The 25396-nt window shown below is 38.8% G+C and overlaps 2 protein-coding genes across 3 annotated transcripts; one reads left to right on the top strand and one right to left on the bottom strand.

Moving 5' to 3' along the window:
• Window positions 1–4469: 4469 nt before the first annotated feature.
• Window positions 4470–11641, top strand: hhipl2 (HHIP-like 2). The gene is made up of 10 exons (XM_004540023.3): window positions 4470–4850; window positions 5598–6250; window positions 7337–7480; window positions 8076–8407; window positions 8559–8685; window positions 8803–8948; window positions 9032–9113; window positions 10011–10093; window positions 10640–11181; window positions 11293–11641. Exons 1-10 carry the CDS (start codon window positions 4491–4493, stop codon window positions 11341–11343), a joined length of 2520 nt encoding a protein of 839 aa, XP_004540080.2. The 5' UTR covers window positions 4470–4490; the 3' UTR covers window positions 11344–11641.
• A 5218-nt stretch (window positions 11642–16859) lies between these two features.
• On the bottom strand, window positions 16860–23530 carry marc1 (mitochondrial amidoxime reducing component 1). 2 transcript variants are annotated; one of them, XM_012921060.4, is made up of 7 exons: window positions 23151–23530; window positions 19859–20029; window positions 19382–19544; window positions 19147–19290; window positions 18804–18865; window positions 18509–18580; window positions 16860–17330 (listed from the first exon to the last, which is right to left on the bottom strand). In XM_012921060.4, the coding sequence occupies exons 1-7, from the start codon at window positions 23399–23401 to the stop codon at window positions 17318–17320; spliced, it is 876 nt and encodes a 291-aa protein (XP_012776514.1). In that variant the 5' UTR covers window positions 23402–23530; the 3' UTR covers window positions 16860–17317. The 2 variants fall into 2 exon arrangements, with proteins under 2 accessions (XP_012776514.1, XP_004540079.1); XM_004540022.4 differs by having other exon boundaries at window positions 16860–17391; window positions 23151–23529.
• Between the last annotated feature and the right edge of the window lie 1866 nt (window positions 23531–25396).

Genomic DNA, 25396 nt, shown 5'->3' with positions numbered 1-25396 from the left:
AAATGAAGAATTAAGAAAATGTCTTATTAAGGAAAATGTGTATTCTGACCAGTTTGTGAAAACCTCCTTAAGACTGCTTTGGTTGGTAGCATATTTCTGTAGTCATAGTTTAAATGGAAATAATGGACTGTATGAACACACATTTAATTGCGAATCAAACAAAATTCCATTGTGGTTTGCCTTATGCCTTATGTTTCTATTTAGCTAATAAAGCTTATTTTGAGTTTATGTTTGTCTAAGGAGTCCTGCATATTGGGTCTCCACCTACCACACAGCACCCCTTGATAATAATTTCTGTTGCTGCAGTCTTCTGAGGACTTAAGCCTGATTAGAGCTGTTGTGGTTTTCTGAATTGTGATTTCAAACGATTTTCTTGTAAATCTGTGGACATTTGATTTCATGTTCAGCATCCTAATTCCATTCATTCTGTTGGAATTGCATTGGTAACTCATGGAAGTGTTACTGAGTATTCATAACCAGCCACTTTGTACGTACAGTGAGCGAATGGGTTGGTTGAACTAAATAAGGTTGAATTAAATTGACTCATTAGAACTACGTTGGCTCATATTGATCAGAGAGTTAGAACAACAACTAAAAGAAACTTAGATTAACCTGAAAGGAACTAATCAGGGTTAACTGGTATTGGACACAAATCAGGATTTAAAACCAAACCTAAAGTGGGAAGTGAGAGAGATTTATTTTTGGTTTTTTGGGGTTTTTTTGTTGTTGTTTTCTTCTTTTATTTAATTCCTTCTGGGATTTAGATCCAACAACTTAAGTGCCGAAACTGTACGTACACTTCTGTGTATTCCATTTTCCATAAAACAGCCAGCAGTTCAAAATTTACGATGGTCTGTTGTTTGTTACTTCAGGTTTCCAGTATAAACTGCTCTTGTAAATCTAGATTCTGGTCCTAGCGATCTGTAAATATCTACAGTGCTACAATAATATTCTATTATTAATTTAGGATTTACCTAATATTTGTTTGATTTTATTCTTATTCGTTTTTTAATCTTCTTATTCTATTTATATTTATATTGTATCCTGTTCTTATTTATTTTATCATTTTACCCTATATATATTGTATTGCGTCATATCTCCAGTGTTTCCTCGGAGGGCGCTCTCTGCACCGGGGCTGTTATTGACCGTGGCTGCTGGGTCTCTGGGGTCCTCTCAGACTGGCTGGGGGGCTCCTTTGCCTCCCTCCTGCTGTGTGCCCAGCCTGGAGGCTGCGGTCTGTGACCGGCTCCCGGTGCAGACGGCTCCCTGTTATAGTGTTTCCTCACTTGGCTCATGCGAGCCCAGCCCAATTTTTACTCTTTAAGTGTGCGCGTGTGTGTATGTGTGTGTGGGTGGGGGGATATATGTGTATTGAGAGTGTGGGGAGTGAGTTGGAGGGTGGGGTGGGCTGCTTTTAACTATGTAAAGCACTTTGTGCTACATTTTCTCTGTATGAAAAGTGCTTTATAAATAAAGATTGATTGATTGATTGAATATGTTAACGTTTTTTTGTTGTTGTTGTTTTTAAAGAATATGTTCAATTTTTCCTTCATCTATTTATTTTATTTTTATTTTTTTATCCAAATATGTATAAAATTTTTGCTCTTCATCAGTCTAAATAATGAATATTATACATGTGTTTCTCTTATATTAAACATCTGCTGATATTCTGACCTGTAAGACAAACATAACTCTGTGTTTTTCGTCTATCCCTTTCTTTATTGCGTGAGTCAAACCAGGAGATTGTGACAGATACTGCTAGAAATGTAAAACATAAATGTGCTGCCAAACCAACACATGCAGCTATCAAACCTTTCTTCATTTTAATTCTTAAAATGAATTATTCTTGAACGAAGACACTGATTTGACACATGTAAAAATATGGTTGATTGTGTTTATTGCCCCCTCCACCCATCTCCCTACCATGTGTTCTCAAAAGTGAACAGAGGGTTGGGAAATGATAGAGGAAAGGAAGAAGTGGGGAAAAGAGTTGCAAAGAAGAGGGTAAAGCAAGGGTAGAAGACCGAAAAAGTGGTGAAAGAAAGGATTAGAAAGGAGGAAAGAGACAGAGGAGAGAAAACCCCAACAATCCCTTCTGAGCAAGGAGGAAAAACTCCCCTTAAGCAGGAAGAAACCTGTGGCAGAAGGTTTGGGTGTGAGGGTGAAAAAAGAAAAGAAAAAGGATGAAGAATATATTGGAGAAAGAAAACATGGAGAGTGATGAAGAGGTGGTCGGAGAGAAAGGGAGAGGGGTGATGAGATAGAAAAGAGGTGGAGGAAGACAAGCCTATGCCTCCTCATGATTAAGTGAGGAAGCAGTAGGGTCCCTCCTCCTGAAAGAGCAGAAGCGTTTTTTCTTATTTTTTAGGCACTGTTCCTGGAGCTCTTTCTTCTGTAGGATGAGGATTTTCAGTTCATTGATTGTTCCTGCATTTTGCTCCTCAAATTTCTTGCATTTTTTCTCCAGTTCTTCTAATTTTTCTTGTTTTTCATTAAGCTTTTCTTTCAGTTTTTTAGATTTTGCCTCCTGTATTCGCTTTGCCTGTAGCATCTTTATATCCCTCTGTTGTACTTTGTTGTACATGTCTTCTAACTCCTCATTTCTGCTCTGGATTTCTTGAAGTGTATACTACAGGTCTTTATGTGTTTTCTTCAGTTCTTCCCTTGCACCTGCATTTCATTGTTTTTGCACCTCAAGTTGTTGTTAGGTTCTGTTTTTTCTCAGCATTTCATTGAACCTATATTGCATGTCTGAGCATTATTTTTTCCAGTTTTTCCTTTTCTCCTTCTAGTTCAATGGTTTTCGCATGCATTTCATTATAACATGCGTGCAGTTGTAGATTTTTCCTTTCAAAGTCTTGGAGAATAAGTTGTGTGTTTTTTCTGTATTACTTCCTGTTGCTCTTTCTCTTGAAGCATTTCTGCATTTTTGTGCAGTGCTTCATCAAGCAGTATTTGCAACACATGATGTTTTTCCTCCATGTTTTGGAGTTTACATTCCATTTCTTTCTCCTTTATCTCCTCTTGTTTCTTCTCTTGAAGAAACTCTTTTTTTTTTTCCAGGGCTTCATCAAATTTTACTTGCAGCTTCTGATTCTTTTTCTCTGTGTCTTGGAGAGTCAGTACAGCCCAGTTTGATTTTAAATGGGCCAGACCAGTGAAACTCTCTTTTCTGTCAGTGTAAAGATGTTTAACTAGAAATTTAATCCCTGAGATAATTATATAAATATAATCTAAGAAAAAGAAATTCAGTTTTCAACAATACACTTACACACATCCGTTTTCCTACATGATGAAGTAATTCCGCTTTGGGCTTAAATTTACAGAAAAATGTCTATTTGCTCATTGCACAGACTGTCTTGTAATTATAAAATGGAACATTTTTATTAAATGACAGAATAATGTTTTTTTTTTCTTTTTGCATGATTCTGACAATGAATCCACTGTAAAAATTAAACTTCTCTATAGTAGATCATGGAAAAAAAGGTGATCTTCTCTTATTTAATCGTTCATTTTTTAATCATTGTCAAGTATAATTTTGACTATCTGGCGGCGGAGTTTGGCCCTTAGACCTTATGTTTGACACTGCTGGCATGGTACTGTTGCAGAAATAGCAAACACAGCATAGCCTGTTTTAGAGTTTGAAAGCCACAGAGAAATCGACAGTATGCCTCCGTGTTTTTGCTTAGACAATATAGGTCCTTCCCATATCGAGACGCTCATGTTTATCAGAGAATCATGGTTATATCCATAACCTCAAGTTTGTAATGATGCCCTCTTTATTGGGTATGACACCACATCTCCAGTTTACCTAAGGAAGTCCTGATTTTATTGTCCTTACTTGCCAGCCTTGTAAGACATAAAGTATTCGAACGAGTAAAAGTCTCGTTGAATTGCTGGTTTTCTTTGGCACGGTGCTAAACTGCTGATAGACACCTCTGACCTTATATTCAAATTTAAAAGTGACTTGCTGGGACAGTGGATAAAAAGCATGACTAAGCAGGCCTTGCACAAACAGCGCACTTCCCCGAGGCGCTATAACTTGGAAGTGAGACATAATTATAGTTTGTGTCGTGGTTGGGTTTACGTTTACATGCCTCCACAATGTGTTTTGGATGTATGCGTGCCGCGCGTGTGCGGGCGTGCAAACTACAGAGCGTGCCCTCTTATAGATAATTACTGCTACCATTATTGCTGCTGTGCAGAAAATAACTCGAGGGATTGAAATGCAAATGCTAATAAAGTCTTTACAAATATGTTTAGTTTTAATTGGTACTAATTAGTCCAATGAGAGGCAGAGCTGGTGACACAGTGACTTTTTACCTGGATGGAGTAGGTGGCGACACAAGGAGGGCAAACGAGCCCCCTCCATCTGCATGCTTTTGCGCACGCGTAAAATGCATTCAAACGCACGCTCGCGTACTTAAACTCTGGCTCATGGCCTATATGAACGAATAGTCACTGAATTCTTTCGGGGCCAGAAGGCAAAAATGACAAGGAAGAGGGATGCTGCGCTCCATCCAAGCCGAGCCGGCTGCGCGGTTTTACGCGCGGTGGCACAACTACGGCCATCTAAAAAGATGCCAAGGCTTCCTGCGGTTATCCTGATTGTGCCAGTGATGCTGTTAGCCTTGGTCAAGCCAGCATCTGCTCATCCTCAATGCCTGGACTTCAAGCCACCTTTTAAACCTCCATGGCACCTGGAGTTTTGCAATCAGTATGAGCAGTTTGGATGCTGCGACCAGGGAACTGACAACATGATCGCGGAGAGGTACTGGGACATCATTGAACAACTGGAAGCGGCAGGTCATGAGCTCTGTACCGACATGCTGAAGGAAATTATGTGCCAGGTAAATATATTCTCTTGAGTTTTGATTACTATTAATGCCATGATCATCATCTTTGCTTTAGGTGCACTGCAGTCTTTTCACGTTTGCTGCAGTTGTGGTTGTATGTTCTCCATTTCAGACAAACAAACAAACAAAAAAAATCCTTGAAAAAATGAAACATACACAACTTGAACTTTTGATTCATTGTAGTTTATTCTAATTAAACTCAAGTTAAAATCAATTTAGGGTTACAATAATAAAATAAATCCCACAAAAGTTATCACTTAACTTTATAATTGTTATAAATGGTTGAATAGAAACTGTGAAAATTTGCTCAAGTTTAAAGCAAACTAAAACTGGATACTCCCATCAGATAAATGTAACTACTAGTGACTGATAAACTAGTATTTCGCAAAAACAAATATTATCTAACTGTCATTGAGGTTTTAATCCAGAGTGCTTATATTTGTAACAATTATCAGTAACATCAGATTATGGTTTCCACATCTGAAATAAAAAACATCTGATATTGAAATCACTATGACATGTTTCCATATTTCATTTACACAGGCAAATTTGCAGAGGACAAACTTCCAGACATTCAAAGTGCTCTTATTTGAAAAACAAAACAAGTCTTTGTGCTTATGGGACACATGTATTCTTGATGTTGTGACTTAATGGCTCTCTTAGTCCAATAAATCATCTCCTCTGTGCATGACGCTGCCCTGAAATGTCTTAATGGTAAACCACTGTGTTTGCCCCATCCAGGAATGCTCGCCATATGCTGCCCACCTCTACGATGCTGAGGACCCCTACACACCTGTGAGAGAAATTCCCGGTCTTTGCTTTGACTACTGCTCTGAGTTTCATTCCAAATGTCGCCACGTGCTTAAATATTTAACAGTCAACCAGCTGCTGCTGTACGCCGCAGAGCGCGACGTAACCACGTTCTGCAGCATGGTAGACCTGCCTGACCAAGACTACTGCTACCCCACTGTTTTGAAAAGCTCTGACCTCAATAGTAACCTGGGACAGGTGGTAGAGGACCCAAGAGGTTGTCTCCAGTTGTGCCTGACTGAAGTGGCCAACAATCTCAGGAACCCAGTGCTGATGCTGCACAGTGGAGATGACACACATCGAATGTTTATTGCAGAACAGATGGGCTTTGTTTGGGTTTACCTACGCGACGGCAGCCGGCTGGAGCAGCCTTTCCTGGATATGAGCGGGGAGGTGTTGACCACTCCATGGCTGGGGGATGAGAGAGGATTCCTAGGAATGGCTTTCCACCCAAAGTACCGGGATAATGGACGCTTCTTTATTTACTATTCCATCCAGGTCAGCAGTGAGCTGGAAAAAATCAGGATCAGCGAGATGAAGGTGTCTGCCTATGACATGAACGTGGCTGATCCCTACTCAGAGAGGTATGCAGAGGGAGGGTCTTTCTTTCATGATGTGGGTCTGCACAAACTACATAGGCTTTATCATCATTCAGGGGAGGGGCTGTAATTGCACCAACCCTTGCATAAACATGTTCAGGGCTAAACACTACATATCAATTTACGATTTTCTGGGATTCTGAGGACCATTAAAATTCACAACCTACCCTGCACTTTGCAGCGTGAAACTATGAAAATATCTCAGTGAAACACAAAAAGGAGTAGTCCTTCACTTTGTTTTAGGCCTTCTAAACATTTATTGCTCATAATCCTAAAATTTTACAAGAGATATATTTAATTATTATATCCCCAAACCCCCTATAGTATGTTATAGACCCACAAAAAACTTCAACACTTGTGTTACATTTAGGAGCACTCAGAGAAATGACAACTCTCCAGCAGGTTTTCTTTCTTTGTGCAAGCAAGCATAAGGCAGACACTAACTGTAAAACGAGGAGGCGGCAGGAACAATATCCAAATGCAGCACACACAGAGGGACACACAAGGTCAAAATCCAATCTTTAATCCAGAAAAGAGGAGACGGAAAAAACAACACAGCAAACAATCCAGAGAAGAGCAGGGGAAAGTGAAAGACCATTAAAAGGTTCAAGAGGTCATATACAGTTGATTGATTGGGGGCGGGGCAAAAAATCACAAAGGAGAGAAACTGAAAGGTAGTAAAACTAATAACTGTGTGAACAAAAGAGAAGGAAAAAAATACAGAAATTAAAATAATAAGAACAATGCAGGCACGTAGAAGAAAGATAAACAATTAAAACAGACAAAAGAAACAACATTTGAGTTAAAAGCAAACAACAACGCACAATGCATAAAGGTTTCATGCAAACATGTTACCAAAATGGTGATCTAAAGAGATACGCCTTTAGAGAAATCACAGAATCAGCATTCCACAGTACAGGTGCTGTGTTTGATCTGCTCAGGTCCTTAGGCAGATGCGTGGAGGAGACAGTAAATTTACCATGAGTGAGCTGAAAACTTGACAACCTGATAAAAAGTATTTTAAAGTATACTTTATCTAATTGTTCTGAACTGCATGCATTTTATGTTCAGGCTCATTTTAGAGATCGAGGAGCCAGCCGCAAACCACAACGGAGGCCAGCTGCTTTTTGGTGTTGACGGCTATTTGTATATCTTCACTGGAGACGGTGGAAAAGCTGGGGATCCATTTGGGAAGTATGGCAACGCACAAAACAAGTAAGGTCCTTCAGGTTTCCTCAAGTGAAAATAATAACCTAGTCAAATATGTGAACAATAATTTAACCATAAAGCCATTGCGTTAAGCCTGGTATTGCCATTGTTAGCTGTTATTTTTTATTAATCTATTTAGCCAAACTTTCAGCTAACTGTGTCTCCATAGCCTTCAGCTACACCCACCCTTCATCCATACATACATACGTTTCTGAGTTAGAAAGAGTTTATACAAATATTTTATTATTTTGGCTTTTTTAGCCTTTATTGGATACAGACAGGGTAAACATAGGAAAGTGGGGAGAGAGAGAAGGCCCACCATCCAGAGGAATCGTTGTAGGAGTCGGGTGGATTATGCAGCAGTATCAATGTTCTTATATTACTTAAAACTATTCAGCCATTTAAAACATTACCATTTATTAACTGTTTGTGCAATATGACCTGGCACTCAATCAAAGCTTGTTCATTATACCCCAAGGTACTATAAGAATGCCTAATTATTAATCCATTATCTACACCTTTAGTTTATTTATCTTATATTAATCATTTTTTCACTTAAGGCCTCTACCCTGAGTTTTTCATTTATTTTCTTGGTATTCAGAAGTGCTCTTTTGGGAAAAGTGCTTCGCATTGATGTGGATGGAAGTGACCCCAGTGGCATGCCATACAGGATCCCCCCTGACAACCCATTCCTCAGGGACCCAGGTGCCCGGCCAGAGGTGTTTGCTTATGGGGTAAGAAACATGTGGCGATGTTCCGTGGACCGTGGAGACCCGGTGAGTGGCTACGGCAGAGGTCGGATATTCTGCGGGGATGTTGGTCAAAATCGCTACGAGGAGATTGACATTATTATCAAAGGAGGAAACTATGGATGGAGGGCCAAAGAGGGCTTCGAGTGCTACGACATGAAATTGTGCCAAAACTCCTCCCTGAGTATGTTTTCTGTTCTTGTGAAGCTTCCCCAGTGATGAAGTCAAGAGCTATTTTCTGTCTGCTTGAAACGTTTGCCACGTTTTATTTCCATCGTTTTTGATTGTTTTCATTCTCAGAGTTAAATTAGGTTTGTCTTTCTCTGCCACAACAGATGACATCCTCCCTATATTTGCATACAGCCATCATGTCGGGAAGTCTGTGACAGGGGGGTATGTGTACAGAGGATGTGAATCACCCAATCTGAATGGCTTGTACATTTTCGGAGACTTCATGAGTGGGTAAGATTATGTTTATCTGAGCATTTTCCAGCCTGAATTGGTCTGTCTTCTCAGTTACCTTTACATTTTTTATTTAATTCGCCTGCTCCAAGTGACATAAAGCTGTCAACCTTTCAGTCGAATTATGGCTTTAGAGGAAGACAGGACAACAGGAAACTGGAAAGAGAGGAGTGTGTGTATGGGTGATACGCAGACTTGCTCTTTTCCCGGACTCATCAATCAACACCACAAGTTCATCATCTCATTTGCTGAAGATGAAGCAGGTAAGGTTTGATCAGTCTGTTTATGCGTTTATCACAGGATCAGACCCGTGTGACACTGCTGACAAGCTGTTTTTGTCATCCAGGGGAGCTGTACTTCCTGGCTACGTCATACCCGAGTGCCATGTCTGCTTTTGGAACTGTGTTTAAATTCATGGACCCCTCCAGGTATAGTGTCAGACCAGGTGTATATTACATTTACACATTATGGACGTGCTCTGTGTTAAATGGGAACACCTGCTTGGGGAAATTATTCAAAAAGACAGGCGTGTTTTTCAAACAGGCTTTAATTCAAGTCATGGAAAAGAAAAAAAATCCCGGGGGCCAAATAATTATGAATTGTACATAAAGGAAGAATAAAGGATGTGTCTTCCAACAATCTGTTGCATCCTAGGCAGTCTCTTTACCAGAGAAGTCCTGAAACGCTAACACAGTATGACAAGAATGACATTTTGTATCAGTCATTTAAAGCAGCAGGATTCTAACGTTTGACATCTCAAAGGGTTTTTTTTCCTATAGGATCAAAATTAGGGGCAGGCCCTTACAAGCACACATTTTTTCCTTTCAAGTAAAATCCAGTGAGCCATTATGAATCTGTATCAAGCAATAATGTCATGATAATTTTAATGATAATTCAATTAACTGAAATAACATTATAAAGAAGATGTTATTGCTGCTAAAAGTGATTCCACTAGTTACTGAATGATTTAGTGTACTTAATTTATTTATTTACTTTTAGTTTCTGCATTTTGGCTTAGTTTTCATTGAGTAAACAATGATCTACTGTAATATTTCACAGGTTCATATGAGGTTGTACTCACTTGATAAGAACCAGATGATGTTTTTATGTCTCGACACATAAACCTTAGAACCAAAAGAGTGCGTACTTTCTTTTTACTGTGACTTTACATTGGTTTTAAGGATGGTGTGGGAAAGTTTTTGTACAGAAAATAACTAAACTTTTTAAATTAAATAAATAACAATACGATTGTGCTGTCCTAAAGAAAACAACAAAGACAGAGTTACTATCTTGTCATTAAAAAGGGACTTCATTTACTTTTATAGGAGAGCACCTCCTGGGAAATGTAAGCAAAAGCCACTCCCTGTCAAAGTGAGGGGAAAAAATTTTCCATTTGTGCCAAAGGAATGTAAGTAACTTCAAACTTATCTTTGCATTTCAATCACTTCTCGATCTGCATACCAGACCTGTTCTAAATCTGAGGTCGTCTAAGAAAGTAAAGAAATTTATTTTAACCTGAAACGTCTAATATTTCGAGGTGCATTGAATATAAACATATACACACCATATTATCAAGTCAATTAACCTGATGTTAGAGGTTAGCGTAAGCGTTACACAAGCCACATTTAAGAAAAATCTGTTCTTGCAGACCGACAAATTGCCTGGGTTCACTGTTCACTCATGCATGCATGTCCTGAGCAGAACCTGCTTTTTTCCCCCTCTCTGGATTTACTGTCTACATGCTGCCAAATTGTATAATCACACTGGGCTCATACATAAAACTATAAAAAGCAGCATCCAGTTTTACATCAAACATATTTAAAATAGAGACAAGCATTCCAAACACTTAGGCTCAGCCAAATATGCACACCATTTTAAAAAAAACTCAACACATGCGGTTGTAGAAGAGTAAAATGGTGAAAATGGGTACTTATTGACATCTGTGCCATTTCAGTGACTGTACTGGGCACAAATGAAAAACCTACCAGACCACCGCCAAGAAAATTCAAACTCCCCACCAAACCGCCGGTGAGGAGCAGCCAGATCAAACCTACGATGACTGCAGCAGGCAACTCAACGACGGGCACCGCTGTAAAGGTCAAACCGAAATCATCGGACAAAGACACGAAGAAGAAAAATATGCTGAAACCATGGAAAAAAGACAAAATGCTGAACAAGAAAAAAGCCAGCACACAAGCAAAGAAGAATACTTTGAAGCAGAAATCTAAGGAGACAACTGTCAGCGTCAAAGATAAAGTAAAACCAAAGACAAATCAAACTGCCACAGAGACTTTAAACACTTCAAACGCCCACAATGGCCTGAAAGATAACAAAATCCACACAAAGAGGAAGATACACCAGAGGAAAGCTGCGCAGAAGCAAAGTGGACCAAAGATGACGATTAAAGAATCTACAAAAGAGTATCCTGCCTTTGTGAACAAAACTAAGACAAACTTCAACGTAAGAAGCAACAGAACACTAACAAGACAGCTTAAGGTGAAGAGCAAACAAACATGAGTCTGATTATGGCTTAATCAGATTTTGTCTTCATGAAATGATAGTGTTGACTGGCACATCTTAAAGCAATAGTTCTACTCTTATTTTCAGCTATGGGAAGAGTTATTCCACTCCCATGTATGCACAGAGACAGCAGCTTAGTGCAAAGGCTAACGACAGAGGCAAGCTCCTGAAGACTGGCTCTATCAGAGAATCAATTCACCAGCACTTCTAAAGATTGCTAATTATTATTTTACCTTTATTGTTGCCACCGGGGTCTCCAATTCCAGATATCAGCAGCCTCTGCCAAAATGCTGAACAATTCCTTTAAAGCAGTGTTTCTCATATTGGTTACCAGTAGAAAGTACAGCAGTGAGTACTTGAGATTTTTATATTCATTTAAATACCAGTTATGCATATCTCTGAAAATAAACTTAAATAAACTAAATTTCATATTCAGCATTCTTTTCAGTGCAATCGTTTTAGCTGTTGTAACTGTTGAAAGCATCACTGAAGAAGAAAGTAACACATATAATGAGCAGGATGCCAGTTTCAAAATATGTCAAAAGAAAAATGGATTCATGGTTGAAACACATCCGACATACAAACTGTTAAGTGCTCCACATCTTCCTCTAGGACTTTCTTTTCTTCTGCAGCTTCATAAATTAGACTTTAAAGTCACAAGTGGAAAACATTTAACCTTCCCAGCAACCCAAGAAACTCCAGAAAAACCGAAGAGCTTCATATCAGACTGTACAGGTCTCGGTTAGCATCTTAAATGTTAAAATTCATGGCAAATCAACAAAAGGGAGGCTGAAAAAAATCAAACAATCAAGGTGAAGCGCAGACTTCAGCCAGATTGAAATGCTGTGGTGGGATCTTAAGAGAGCTGTGCTGTCCACAATCCTCGTGGAACTGAACACTGTAATAAGGCAGGGCTAAAATCCCTCCACAACAATGTGAAAGACTGATAAAGTCACACAGAAAACAATTACTTAAAGGTATTACCAATTAAGAATTTTTTTATTATATCCCGACACCTAAAACCTGAAAACTGACCAATGTTGTTCTTTCTTTTTACCATGTGGGCATATTTTTTCTTTTCTACCAACACGTTTATCACTGCTCAGGGATGTGCATGCAATTATGCATGTAACGACATTGTTTCCTTTATATTTTATATTTAGCTGTCATAAAATCATTGTTCCAAGTTAAACTCTCCCCTGCCTGTATTTAGAACATATCAGCTTAGCCTAAAATCTAAAGAGGCAGCAAACGTAAAACACAACTTCTATTTATACCCAGGCCCAGTTTCTGAAATTACTCTAATTTTACAACACATGGAAGTGTTAAAAATAAACATTAACAAGTATCCTTGACTCTCAGAAGCTCTCTGTAATTAAACTCTGCACCACTGATCTTAACTGAAACCGCCGTGACCATGACTTGTATAATGTCTTCTGTAAACGTAAAGCCACCCCGACTTCCACGTGCAGTTGTGCAGCCTGAGGTTACAAAAGTCTCACAATCCGGCATTTCCTTGGTTTCCGGACTTGATGCCTGTGTCGTAAAATATTTTATAATTTCTATAAAGTGTCTGAAATTGGTGTATTGTTTAGATTTTTGGTGAAAGAAAGGTCATTCAAGGCTGCAATAAGCTTCACATAAGAAGATGAAACATTACAAAAATCCTAGATGCACGTACGCTATCCCAGCTATAGCTCAATATAATCTTACCCTAGTCATCTGTTTAAAAGCCCCTAATAGCAATGTAATTGCAGTGATTCTGTCTGTTTCAGCACACACTTGCTCATCACGATCTACAAATCAAGTTCTCGTGGAACAGGACAATATTTCACAAAGACAAACCACAAAAACTGGGTCATAGAGTCGAGCATGGTTGAAAAACTGTACGGTGCTTCACAAATCGACAGTAAGCTCATCATCCACAAGTGTCTGCTTTATACTTCTGATATGACGTGAGCATGCCCAGTCATGACAACAATCCTGCAGCAATACAATGCTTGATAACAGACATACAGTATTTTGTAATATGACATAAACCTACCATGCGATTCATCATATACAGCTCATGGAATATAATTGTACCTCATCCTAATCTGATCCAGGCCAGATTATTCTTTAAATAATCTACATACAATTTGAGATGAACACCACCATCAGACATATGTGGAACATGTGGAGCACTTAACGATTGGTATGTCTGATGTTTTCATCATTATTAAGTCAGCAAAAACTACATACAGCCACATCCTGTTAAATAAAATCAAACATCGAAAAGACTGAACAAGTAAGGCTTGTTAGGAAGGGTTGACGATAGAAAGCTTCTTCACTCTAACACGGCAGAACAGTTTAGGTGGAAACTTAGGTGGCAATTTGTGTTAACTGAGTCGACTTTAAACTCCTCTGTGTACCAAAGTGTTCAAGAGTCAAACGTGAGGCCATCTGTCCAAAAGCTAAAGCTTAGCTGAAATTGGGTACTGTGACTTTAAGCACTCCACATTAAAGGTTCCATATTAAATTGCACTGATTTGGGAAAGAAGTAATTTAAAGTGATGCCGGGTTGTTTACGTTTACTATATGTTGCTTAAAACCACAGATTCCTTACAAATTACAGACTCACGTAACTATGTTCCAAGTTCAAGCAGCTCGGTGGTGCAACACAAATCTGCTTTTTAGCTTAAACACAAACACACACACGTTCCTTAAAAAAGACCTTTTGTGACGGCGAAGGGGCCATGCAGACATTTGGAAGTGACTCATCCTATTGTGCATCAACCTGTATAAACTCTGTAATTATTAGCTGGAGGGTTTTTAAGTAGAGGGATCACCCTTTGACGTTTGGTGACACACAAATGATGGCTTTCTTCACCCTTTTAAAGACGTGTTTTTGCAGTTTTCAGTGTTTTGTCTATTTGCTTGAATTCCTTACAGTGAGGCTTACATGCAACAAGCTGCCCGATCCTAAATAAAGTACAGCAAAAAACACAAACAACATTTAGCGTATTAGGCGAATGAGGTGAAATTTATTTAATAACCTACCATGAATTTATTTAAATAAAACAGTTTTGCCTCTTAATTCTTTAGCCTGTGTCCATGAAATGGGTGCTAACATCCTGTAGTGCCTTTTAGTTATTTCTGAATCTATTTAAACAGCTAAAAATGTCATCAGTGCATTGAAAAGTGGTGGAACTGCAATAGTAAATAACCAAAGCCCGGGTTTCTTTTGCAACCTGTGGACGTGTAGTCACAAGGCAGGAAGACATCTTCGCTTTACTGAATAAGTCTCACAAATCTTTAATAATAATTTTTAAAAAAAAAGATCTTATAAAAGCCATAAGGGAGAGCAGTCTGTTGGGTGATTTTGTGTGCAGACTAAAAATATCTACTGCATAGATGCCATGATTTTTGTCCTGTTCATCCCCAAGGATGACTCACTAGCCTTAGTGATCCTTATTAATTCATTATTATTTTTATATATATATATATATCAAGACACACCATCAGATTGGATTTGTCATTAAACAGGGGTCTGGGGGTGGACGGGTCCTCCTTCGGAAAATTATGAACGTCAGACACTTCATTTCCTGCATTATGGTGGGTTTTTTATGCAACACTTTGTATCGTTTTTCTGCAATTTAATTGATGGTTTATGGAATTACAGGCATATCATTTTACTCTGCAGACTCTTCATGGTTAAGTTAAGTCATATTGCTCTCTACTGGCCACCATTAGCAACTAAAACTGGGTCAAAAACTTCAGCCAGTAAAGCATCAAATGCTAAAACTGTTTATACTCGTGGGACTACAACGTGTGGGGTTAAAGAGGCCCAAATTTGTCACCTGCTGGTCTGAAATAGATAATATAATGTTATAATGTTAAGGAGGCCATCTGGAACTTTTTTTCTTGTTGTAAAAGTGTCATAAAATCTGCTGTATGTATGTGCTTTATTCAGGACTACTACTTGTTTTGCGTTACTGTATGCTGCAAGTAGATAATGGATTAATAAATCTTTGTGAAGGATGAAGCTGTCAATGCACTCTCCAGAAGATGCTGGAAAACTGTTACATTACAACTTCGGCCTTTGCAATGGACTGAATGTGTTCCCAGTAGCTGGTCAAATGAGGCCACGCCTACTATGTTTTTATTGTACTCAGTCACACATGTCTGGGTTAAGGTTATGGAGACCCTCTCAAGATGGCCATCTTCATTTTCCTGCCAGTGTAAGCGTGTCCTCATTGTACACAGGGCTGACGGTGGCACAGAGGGAGACTTCCTGAACGTCAATTGAATTTACAACTTAAAGGTCCCTGATGTACCAAATCAAGTCTCTTGGTGATCTTTCTTGGATGTTCCACAAGCCCTAAATCCCTGCTTTTTCAGGTGTTTAGAAGAAGGCTGGGCGGGTGTAGAAGCTGTGACAGTAGATAATGCAACCCCATCGCAGACAGTCTTCATTCACCATTGATGTAACCAAATCAAAGGAAAGCCCTTTGATTTCCCCGTGTACAGTTTGAAGTCTATGGTGTTCAAAATTTTTTAGCCCTCACTTGGTGGGTTTGTCTTTCATGCATTGTTTGATGGGTAATCTTGGCTTCATAGCAATTATCCTCTCATGTATGAAACATGCTTCTTCGGTTGGTAGTTACTCAGCAATTTTATATCATGTAAAGGAGACATCTGAACTGGTCGACTGAGTTTGTTTTGTTTTTGTTTTTTTAAATTGTGTAAATAATTTAATAGTTATAGTAGTTTAAACAAAAACATTGCAAAAATCTGCTGTGCAAATTTTGGTATGGATCTGATACCAAGTAAATAGAGCGCCAATTTTTCATTACCAATACTGTTAACCTATGAAGCTGGCTTATGTAGGATAGTAGTGTGTCATGAGATGAATCAGCAATTTGCAAATTCTGAACACATTTTAATGACCACTAAATCACTGGCAGTTTTACTTTTCAAATTTCTTTTCCACAACTTTTTTTCATAACCCCATACCGGCAAAAAAACAAACCCCCAATTACCACAACACAGTGGGCTACATACCAAACTTACAGGATAGAAAAAGTATCGATCCTATCGTGCTAGTATCAATCCAAAACCACCAGCATTGGTATCGATACTATTGCTTGATTGGATTTGGACTGATGTGCCCAGCTCTTGTTTATAGGAAAGGTCTACATTTTACATCACTGCCACTAATGACATTAAAATTGAGTTATTTTTAAATAAAAGTTTTGAGTCCATAACTAAATATTTACCCAGAGAGATGATACAGAAAAGGCAAGATTTCTTTTATTTTCTAATTTTTAAAGTAGTGATTATCATCTTTAAATGTTTAGATCATGTAAAAGTATACAAAAGCAGCCTTGCCATTTTCTAGGAATCACACTAAGAACTTTTAGTATCTAATAAATATACATGCGCAATTAAGCTTGCCCTTTTTAAAACACAAAATAAGAAGACACGACAGTGAAAAACGGGGGATGTAGAGTGTAAAAAAGGATGCTCCTTTCAAAATATGCCATTAAAAAGTAATTATGAGCAGTGAGATGGATGATTTACAAATAGTTTTGCAAAGTTTAACACTAGAAGTGATCAAACCCAGCAGTACGTCTCTGCCGTGTTCATTCCAGGAAGCACTTTAGTACAAAGACTTAAGGCAATTTTATTTATTTCTTCAATAGCAGCATGTAATTTCAGGTTTTAATAACCAGCTGGAATATTGAGCAGATGTTAGCAATATTTTCAAATCAGGTTCTATTAGCTGATTAAGAGGCGGTCAAATCATCAAAAATTGAGACCAAAAAAAAAAACAGAAAAAGGAAAAAAAAAAGAAAAAAAAAAAAAAAAGGCCGGGGTGGCAAACTGAATGATTAATACTAATGCTGTGCTACTTTTTAAAATGTTATTTCAAAGCAGTTAATTTCTGTCCATTTCTAGTCTCCTATTTGCTTACACTACATGAATTTAAGTGCTTTCTTCAGTCTGATATCAAAGACGACTTGTGACTTCTGAGTGTTTTGACTTCAGGTTTGGCCCCTCTCTCCTGACGCCTTCTATCAGCGGGTGATCTTGTAAACCACATCGCCAACCTGAAAGATGCCCGTCTTCTTCACGTTGTGCAGCTGTCCAAACAGTGGAGAAGTTTTATAGATGTGCTTCTCAGATGGTTTGCACAGGCGATAGCTGGGAGTTCAGAGACATTTTAGATGTGACAGACAGAAAAAAAAAAAAAAAAAAAAAAGCCCACTGTGAGGTTAAAACAGACTCACTGGCAACTTTATTATTAGGTACACCTTGCTAGTGCCAGATTGGAGATAATTGTCCTTTCAAAACCAACGTAATTTTTTGCCGCAGAGATTCAACAACATTTCTCTGAGATTTTGATCCATATTGACATGATGGCAACACACATTTTCTGCAGATTTTGACATCAATTTCTGACCCTATAATATGAACATCACAGCAGAAATCAGGGCTCATCAGACCAGAAGTCTTTCCAGTCTTTTTGTCTAATTTTGGTGAGGCCATGGGAATTGTAGCCTCAGTTTTCTATTTTTGGCTGACAGGACTGGCACCTGGTGTGCCTGCTGTAGGCCATCTGCTTCATGGTTTGACGTGTGTGCGTTCAGAGATGCTCTTCTGCATACCTTGGTTGCAACGAGTGAGTATTGTGGCTACTGCTGCCTTCTTTTCTCCCCCTTCCTCTGACCTCTGGTATCACCAAGGCTTTTCTTTTGTCACCTGATGCTTTCTTTGTTTTGGACCATACTCTAAACCCTACTCAGTAGATCAACAGTTTCCGAAATACTCAGTTTAGCCTGTTTGGTACTAAAAACTTTGCCACATTCAAAGTCCCCTTTCTTCCCGGATGCCCGCCCCTCCCTGAGCCTGATTCTGCTGGAGGCTTCTTCCTGTTAAAAGGGAGATTTTTTCCCCCGACTGTCACTAAACCACTTGCTCATATGATTGTTGGGTTTTCTCTTTTCTTTGTATTATTGTAGGGTCTTTACCTTACAATAGTGCCTTGACTATTATTGTGATTTGGCACTCAATAAATAAAATTGAACTGAACTGTGAAGCCCAGTTTGAATGTCAGCAGGCTATCTTGGTCATGTCTACATGCCTAAATGTCATGCAACTGGCTGATCAGAGAGTTGCGTTAACGAGCAGAAGAACAGGTGTACCTAACAAAGTGGCCACTGTTTGTACATAGAAATACAACATTACTCAAAAAAAACATTCAAAAATATTTTTTAAAAAACCCTTTCCTAATAATAATAATATTGAGGTAAAATGTTACTTTTTCAGTGTTTCCAGAGGCTCTTTTCTGCTGATTACACCAGTCTCTGGATCGACTGTGGTGAAAAGACACCTGGTAAAAAACAAAGCAAAACAAACTTACAGGTACGTTTGCATCCATTTAACCCCTAAATCATTTTTAACTTAAAAACACACACATTCACTTTGCCTGACAATTGCTTATTTCTAAAAATCAAACTGCACAGACCAGCAATGACTCTTTGGATTTGCTCTTGTTGATAAATGCACTGATTCTGTGTGTGATTAAAATGTGCGCGTAGCATCCACAGTGTTACCTTCCACATGCCATTACACGCTGCAGTCGCACACTGCCAATCTGGAGCTCTTCCCACGAATCCTGAAAAAGCAAAGCAGTTGGTTTTGGAGTTGGAGACAAATTTAGTCCACGCTGTTCACACCGAAAAGGGTGAGTTATTAGTCACAAGTAAAAGGGCCAAATGATCGTCTTTTCAGCCAGGAATAATAAAACAAAAGCTAATCACCAGTAGTGCAGACAGACATGAGAGCTAATATTTTTAAGACCTTAACTGGCTCTAAACTAGTTTTTGCTTTTCTTTGTAGACAAGAATATCAGGAGGTACGAGCATTAGTTTTTTAGGCAAAGGCTGAACAACGCACCTCATCGAATGGTTTACAGTCACTTATCACAATGTTGGGGCGGAAGCGCTCAACCGTGACTCCCTTCTCTAACTTGCTGCTGAGATCCTTAACAGAAGCCTCTGACAGCAGCATCACAGGTCCAAAATCTGGGTAGGCCACCTCCTGGATAACACATCACAACAGGATCAGGGCATTTTGGCTTGAAAGATGCATCAAATTTAAGCATTAAAATAAACTACAAAGCATGTAGCACCTCAAATTGTTGGTAAACAGCCTCTTTCTCAGCTGGTTTTCTAGGCCTCATGCAAGGTTCAAAGTGCACCAGGCGATAGGTTTTCTCTGCCTTAAGGTAATGAGTAAGCCAGTGAGACACTTTGTCACCACAATCCCGGCCCTGAATGTCAACGCCAAACACTCTACAGGACAAAAAAGTAAATAAACACAAAAACACAGAAGAAGCATTTATGTAAATCTCAAACTAGAGGTTAGAAAAAACGCCACTGATTATTTGGTCAATTTATCAAAAGATTCAGACTCTGAAAGGCAGAATTATCACTTTATGACTGTATTAATTCACTGACTGGTCCAGGTTCAGTTTGCATCCACGTCAAACTAAACTTTACATTCAAAATGCATTCACTTCATAACTTTACTATATAAGATACAGTAAGAAACTGAATTATCCACCAAAAGAAGACCGAGCAGTATAAATTAAAAGCAGACGTAGCACCTGCAGTCGAGGACGGGGTTGTCGGGCTGTTTGATGGGGAACTTGAGTTCCTCCATGTTTGGGCCGTTTAAGCAAACCTGTCCTCCCTCACAGGTCAGAGACACCAAAACCAGACGTGGCTCCTGTCTGCCTGTCACCATGTGACCGTCCTCTGTCACCACCATCCAGTGTCTGCAAACAAAACAAATAGAAAGCTGGATTTCCCTCACCCATCTGCATTATTTGGCATCCCAATTTAATTCCATCATCTGGCAAGAAACCCACACAAACTCAAGACAATATTAAAGGAATAGCGAAAAACGGATAACAAGATGGGAATCAATGACATCACAGGTTGCCATGGCAAAACTGAGTCATACAGAAATCCCAGATTTACGTCATAATTTATTAATATCCCCTGGTTGAAAATTTTTCTGGGTGTCATCCAGAAAGGCTCATGCAAGGTAGCACTGTCAACACATGTATTTAAAGAGTTAGAAAATAGGATATCCTTTCATAATAAAAGTTCCCTTATAATAAATATCTATACCCAAATTTTGAACTACAGCTCTGTTTTGAATGTATAAATAGCATGACATCCTTAATGTGTCAGCGAGGAGGGAGAGCATTTTTTGAAGTTAAAAATATTTATTATATTATAAATATAATAGATATTATATAACCATGTATAATCATTACAACTGTTAAACACTGTCCTCACTGTTACATTTAAAAAAAAAATCCTCTTACCCACCATTTATATTTATCAGTATTAATTCAACATTAAACAACACTTGGGGTACAAAAACATTTGCTTTTTGAAAACTAGTTTGTGCATTTGAAGAAGCAGTGCTGGGAAACCTTGTGTGTGTGGGACTCGTACATGTGTTCTCTGTACTTAGCTCAGGCGCTTTTATAATCTTATGACCGTCCCCTTTTATCTGCGTTTTTATCTCACTTTAATCTTGGTTAGCTCAGACTAAATATATTTACTTTTTACTTTGCAGGTGCAAATCTGATGTATTTGCCTTCACGTAGGACCTTTGTACAAGTGAAAGTTTACACTTACTTAAAATATTTATACATCCCATATCCGTGACCAATTTTGAAACACCAGTTAACCTCAAATGCACGTCTTTTCTCTGTGACAGGAAGCTGGAAAACCTGCAGTAAACTCATGCAGAAAGATCCCAGTTGGGAATTTAACCAGGAACCTTCTTGCTGCGGGGTGACAGCACCAACCCTTCCTGCCTGTCTCTGCAGGAATCTGGACAAGTGTGGCGGCAGCATAGGCACCTTTTGTGATGATGCAAGGGTCCCCCTTGAACTCTGATATTATGACTAATAATCATTTATATTTATTGGCTTTTTGTACACTGAAGCCATTTTAAGCCAAATCTGACCGATTTCTCCTGATGGATTAGACCAGACCTTCCCAAAGCGTGGGGCGCAGAGCCATGGCGGGGGGGGGGGGGGACAACTAAATGCTTGGACACTGCTAGCACAGGTGTCTACAGAAACGCAAAGCAGGAGATGAAGCATCGCTGAATGTGTTTCCAAACCAACTTCATTCTAAGCCAAAGACTAGAAAATATGGTGAAGCATATCTTCCCTTTGGCTTCATCTGCACAAGTGCCAAGGTAGGTCTCCCCTGCAGAGACAAACAGTATCCCACATTCGTGATTTTTAGTTCACAAACACTTCTTGTAATGACTAACTACTCCTGACAATTTGGAGATGTACATACTATACTATACTTTATACAGTAAAGTTACAGTGGGATACAAATAACATCAGGCTGATCCTGCCACGATTTGTCCCCTGGGTTCAAATCACGGACAAACAGTATCCCACAGCTGTTTATGTTTTTAAGCCCATTTTGCACAGAGAGGCATTTTTTGAAAAATGTATTGATAGCAATGTTGAATATTATTACACAGGAAAAAAAAAACAACTACATGTAAAATAATGACACCGTGATGCCTCTGCCTTTGTAAATGGAGGAACAGTAACTGCATGTAAAACCTGCAGATAGAGACAAAATACTGTTAATCTGACTATCTGCCATTCTGCAATTCATCTCATGTAAACAATAACGTGGCGCACAGCGTGACGTGAAAAAAGGCGCATACCTTTGACGTTGCATGACGAACTCTGTATTCCTCGTCCACAGGTAAAGGCAAAAAAGGAGTTTTTAAAAAAATCTCCGTTTTCGGTGATTCGAAACGCCGTTTACGTGTGGACGAAACAGCTGCGTGTTCAAAAATACCCGTGTAGGTGCGGACGCAGCGTAAAAGAGTTAGTAGTTTATTTTATTACTACCTGTAATTTATTGCAGATTACTTGTATTTGCTTAATTGTTTACTAAATGTTTGAGGTGTGAAATAAACCGCAATGGAGCAAAATATGGGTGTGTGTGGTTAGAGGATGTGTGTGTGCGCGCGCGCGCGCACGCGGGAGGGGGGGGGCGCGAACATTTTTTCTTATAAAACAAAGGGGGGCCCAGCAAAAAAAAAAAAAGTTTGGGAACCACTGGATTAGACAAACGTCTGTATTCCAGGTTCCCACAGAGACATGGACTTGCTGTTGAAACAGTAAAACTGCATAGGCATGATGGTTATTTATGGTACACTTAAAACCATAAGGAACAGAGGTAAGAAGTACGGTAATGTGTGAAATGTTTTAACCATGGCAGTGTGATTTTGTTTAATTGTCTCCCATATTCTTTACCCGAGTAAAAAATGCTCTGTTAGAATCTGGTTTGATATCCATGTTGACACAAACACACCCACACACAAACCAAAATAAAACATAATTAATTAATTAATATTTACACAGTAGCTTATCATTAACTATATAAACGTTTTGTACTATGCTTTTGTTAATTTAAATGCCGTTTTGTTTTTTGTTTTGTTTACACAAAAACTTATTCCCTATATAAACTTTATTATTCGTCAATTGTTCATAAAACATTAACTGAAAAATAATCTGGGGGCTTCCGTGCAGGGGTGTCTCCAGGATTTTTTAGGGGAGGGTCCATGGGAATATCAGAAAGTTCCTACAGATTTTTTTTTTTTTTTAAACAAAGTGGTTGAAAATTCACTGACTTGTTGTGATTTCATGAATTGAAAGACCTCATGTCTCCATAAGAAGACAAGTAGGAGACGTCGCTGCCCTGCAGTAAGATTTAATGGCGAGGTAACGAAGAATGGTTACAGCGGTAAATATATTTTATTTAATTAAACGGTGGAACTAATTAACAATAAATAAATTTTATTTATTTAGTTAGTTAGTTAGTTATTGCAATACTCACCGATCCTGCAGCTCTCCGAACTTCAGCCCCATTTTCTGGCACTCTGCAAGCGCCAAAGGCACCGCTTTGCCAGACTTGAGAGGGTGAATGAGGAGCTGCGACACTACGCCCACACGAACAGCTTTTTCTGGCTTTCGCAGGTATTTATATCCAAGACCGAGTCCCAGAATTGCAAATCCGGCTCCGCCGATCAGAAGAGCGGCTTTCTTATTCTGGGACACTGCGTCCGCAGCCAGCTTCCTCAGATCCATTTTGAAGCCTCGAAGAATTTTTCGGACTCTGAACTTTTGTTAAAGTGACAGCGGCCTCTGCGTGCGACGTTCAGAGACCCTGGGTCAGCAGCAGCACGCTGCAGGGAGACCATTTTATTAACGTGATGCACTTCAGCTGCTGTGAGTGACTGAGCAACAAGGACTTCTTGTTTATTTTGCTTCACCACTAATGATCTCAAAGCTCTCTCACCTCTGAAATTTTTCAAACATCATGCATCACATTTCTTTCTTTCTCCATAACCTGTAACTTTAAGATGCCAGTGAGTAATTAATTATCTCCAATCTGTCAAATCAATCTTGTGTTGGAAAATGTAGAAGATAAAATTTTGTTTGAAATCACATAAACACCAAGGACACTTTAGTCCATCTGTTTAATTGGCAGCAACAATGAGAGGCAAACCTTCAGTTTTAACCTGCTCAGATTTTTTCCCCCCAGAAACAGAGAAGAAACCAAGTGATGTAAGGTCATAGCTGACCTTCTCAGTGAAACTATTTTTGTCTTTGACATAGATACTCAGGTCTATAGCCAAAGTAGAAAACAGCAGATGCTTCAGCCGTGGGGGGTCAATACAGGGATTTGTCGGATGGATAGTCCTTCTGTTGCTTTTTTGTGCTTCATGTCTGATGGCTGAGGGCAGATTCACAGGCACCAAGCCAGGCTTTGCAAGATGGTTTGATGTTGCAATGGCAGGCAAATCTTGATAACGAGATGCGGTCCTAATTGCCCTGAGCACACTTTGATGTATCAATTTCATTCTAGGTGCATAAAGAAATCTTTATTTTTATAAAGCCTAAAATGAGCCTGCTTCCTGTTACTGGGCCTCTAATCCACTTTAATGATGCTTTATTTTGGAAAATTAGAGCGCCGCTTTCACTTAAAATCACTCAGACCAGTGGTTTTCAACACAAAAATATAACAACAGGCTCAAAATAAATCTGAGGGTTCACGAAAAACAGAAGAAAGTTTTCAGCTTTTCACAGAGTTGATATCATAATATGGAACTGCGCAAATGTCTTGAGCCACCTCTCATTTCTTTCTTTTTTTCTTGTTTTTTCAGAAAAATGGGAAATAGATGTAGTTTGTTAAAAGATGCAAACACATGTGGAAATACAGTATAGTATTCTTATTCTTCTGAACTCTATTGGACAAGCTTTCTTTAAGTAGACATCAGGAATCGTTCTCCAGGCTTCTTGAAGGACAGGCAAAGCTCCACTTCAATAATATCCAGGTATACCTTCACTGCACTGACATCCTGTTTGGGGTCATTTTCACACTTAAATTTGAAACTATTATGAGATAGTGGCCAGATGATGTCACCAACTGATCTCCTCTGTATCCACTTGGGAAAAAAATATCAAATTTGGATTCATCACCCCATAAGACCTGTTGGCACCTGAGACCATTGCTGATGAGGTTTCAGTGAGCAGAACCAAAAGTTTGCTGAGATATGTCAGGTACAAGGACTGGACTGGAAAGTGAAAAAGCAGCCAAAACTTTGAAAGACCTTCAGAAAGACTAGATGACTGTTCCTCAAGACCAAACGTACAAGAAAGTCCAGATCCTTGGAAATATTTTTAAAAAGAGTGACGAATCAACACTCCTGAAGAATACTATATATTTATAATATATAAACACAATATTTGACCTTAAACAAGATAGTCCAAAACCCCCAACTTTTACATATACCTTTATTTTATTGCACAATTGCAAATTATTACATTTTTGAAACTGTATTCCTTTAATGAAAATGGTGATTTAAGACTTCAGATATCAGTGACACATATTGCCAAGGAAACAGTAAGACTTTCTCTCATTGGTCTATAATAGCCAAATCAGTTTTTTATTAAAATGAAAAAAAGAAAAAATGAGTTGTGTTCTGGTAGCATATTTAAAGCTCAAACATCAGCACCTTCCCCTAAACTGAAAGTGCAGCATCAAAGTGACGTGTTTCTATGACATAATGATGCATTGCC

This window comes from Maylandia zebra, linkage group LG19 (assembly GCF_041146795.1).
Source record: "Maylandia zebra isolate NMK-2024a linkage group LG19, Mzebra_GT3a, whole genome shotgun sequence".
In the NCBI taxonomy this organism is placed as follows: domain Eukaryota; kingdom Metazoa; phylum Chordata; class Actinopteri; order Cichliformes; family Cichlidae; genus Maylandia; species Maylandia zebra.
Note: the sequence above shows the minus strand (reverse complement) of the source record. Positions and strands in the feature narration are given on the sequence as shown.

Excerpts from the sequence above, each read along its gene's own strand:
- hhipl2 (XM_004540023.3), top strand. The coding sequence starts at position 4,491 with ATGACAAGGAAGAGGGATGCTGCGCTCCATCCAAGCCGAGCCGGCTGC. Across the intron at positions 8,408-8,558 it reads GTGCCAAAACTCCTCCCTGA|ATGACATCCTCCCTATATTT; the intron begins GTATGTTTTCTG and ends CTGCCACAACAG. Across the intron at positions 11,182-11,292 it reads CACTAACAAGACAGCTTAAG|CTATGGGAAGAGTTATTCCA; the intron begins GTGAAGAGCAAA and ends TCTTATTTTCAG.
- marc1 (XM_004540022.4), bottom strand. The coding sequence starts at position 23,401 with ATGGATCTGAGGAAGCTGGCTGCGGACGCAGTGTCCCAGAATAAGAAA. Across the intron at positions 18,581-18,803 it reads CGTGTAATGGCATGTGGAAG|GTGTCTTTTCACCACAGTCG; the intron begins GTAACACTGTGG and ends GTTTTTTACCAG. Across the intron at positions 17,392-18,508 it reads CCTCTGGAAACACTGAAAAA|CTATCGCCTGTGCAAACCAT; the intron begins GTAACATTTTAC and ends CTGAACTCCCAG.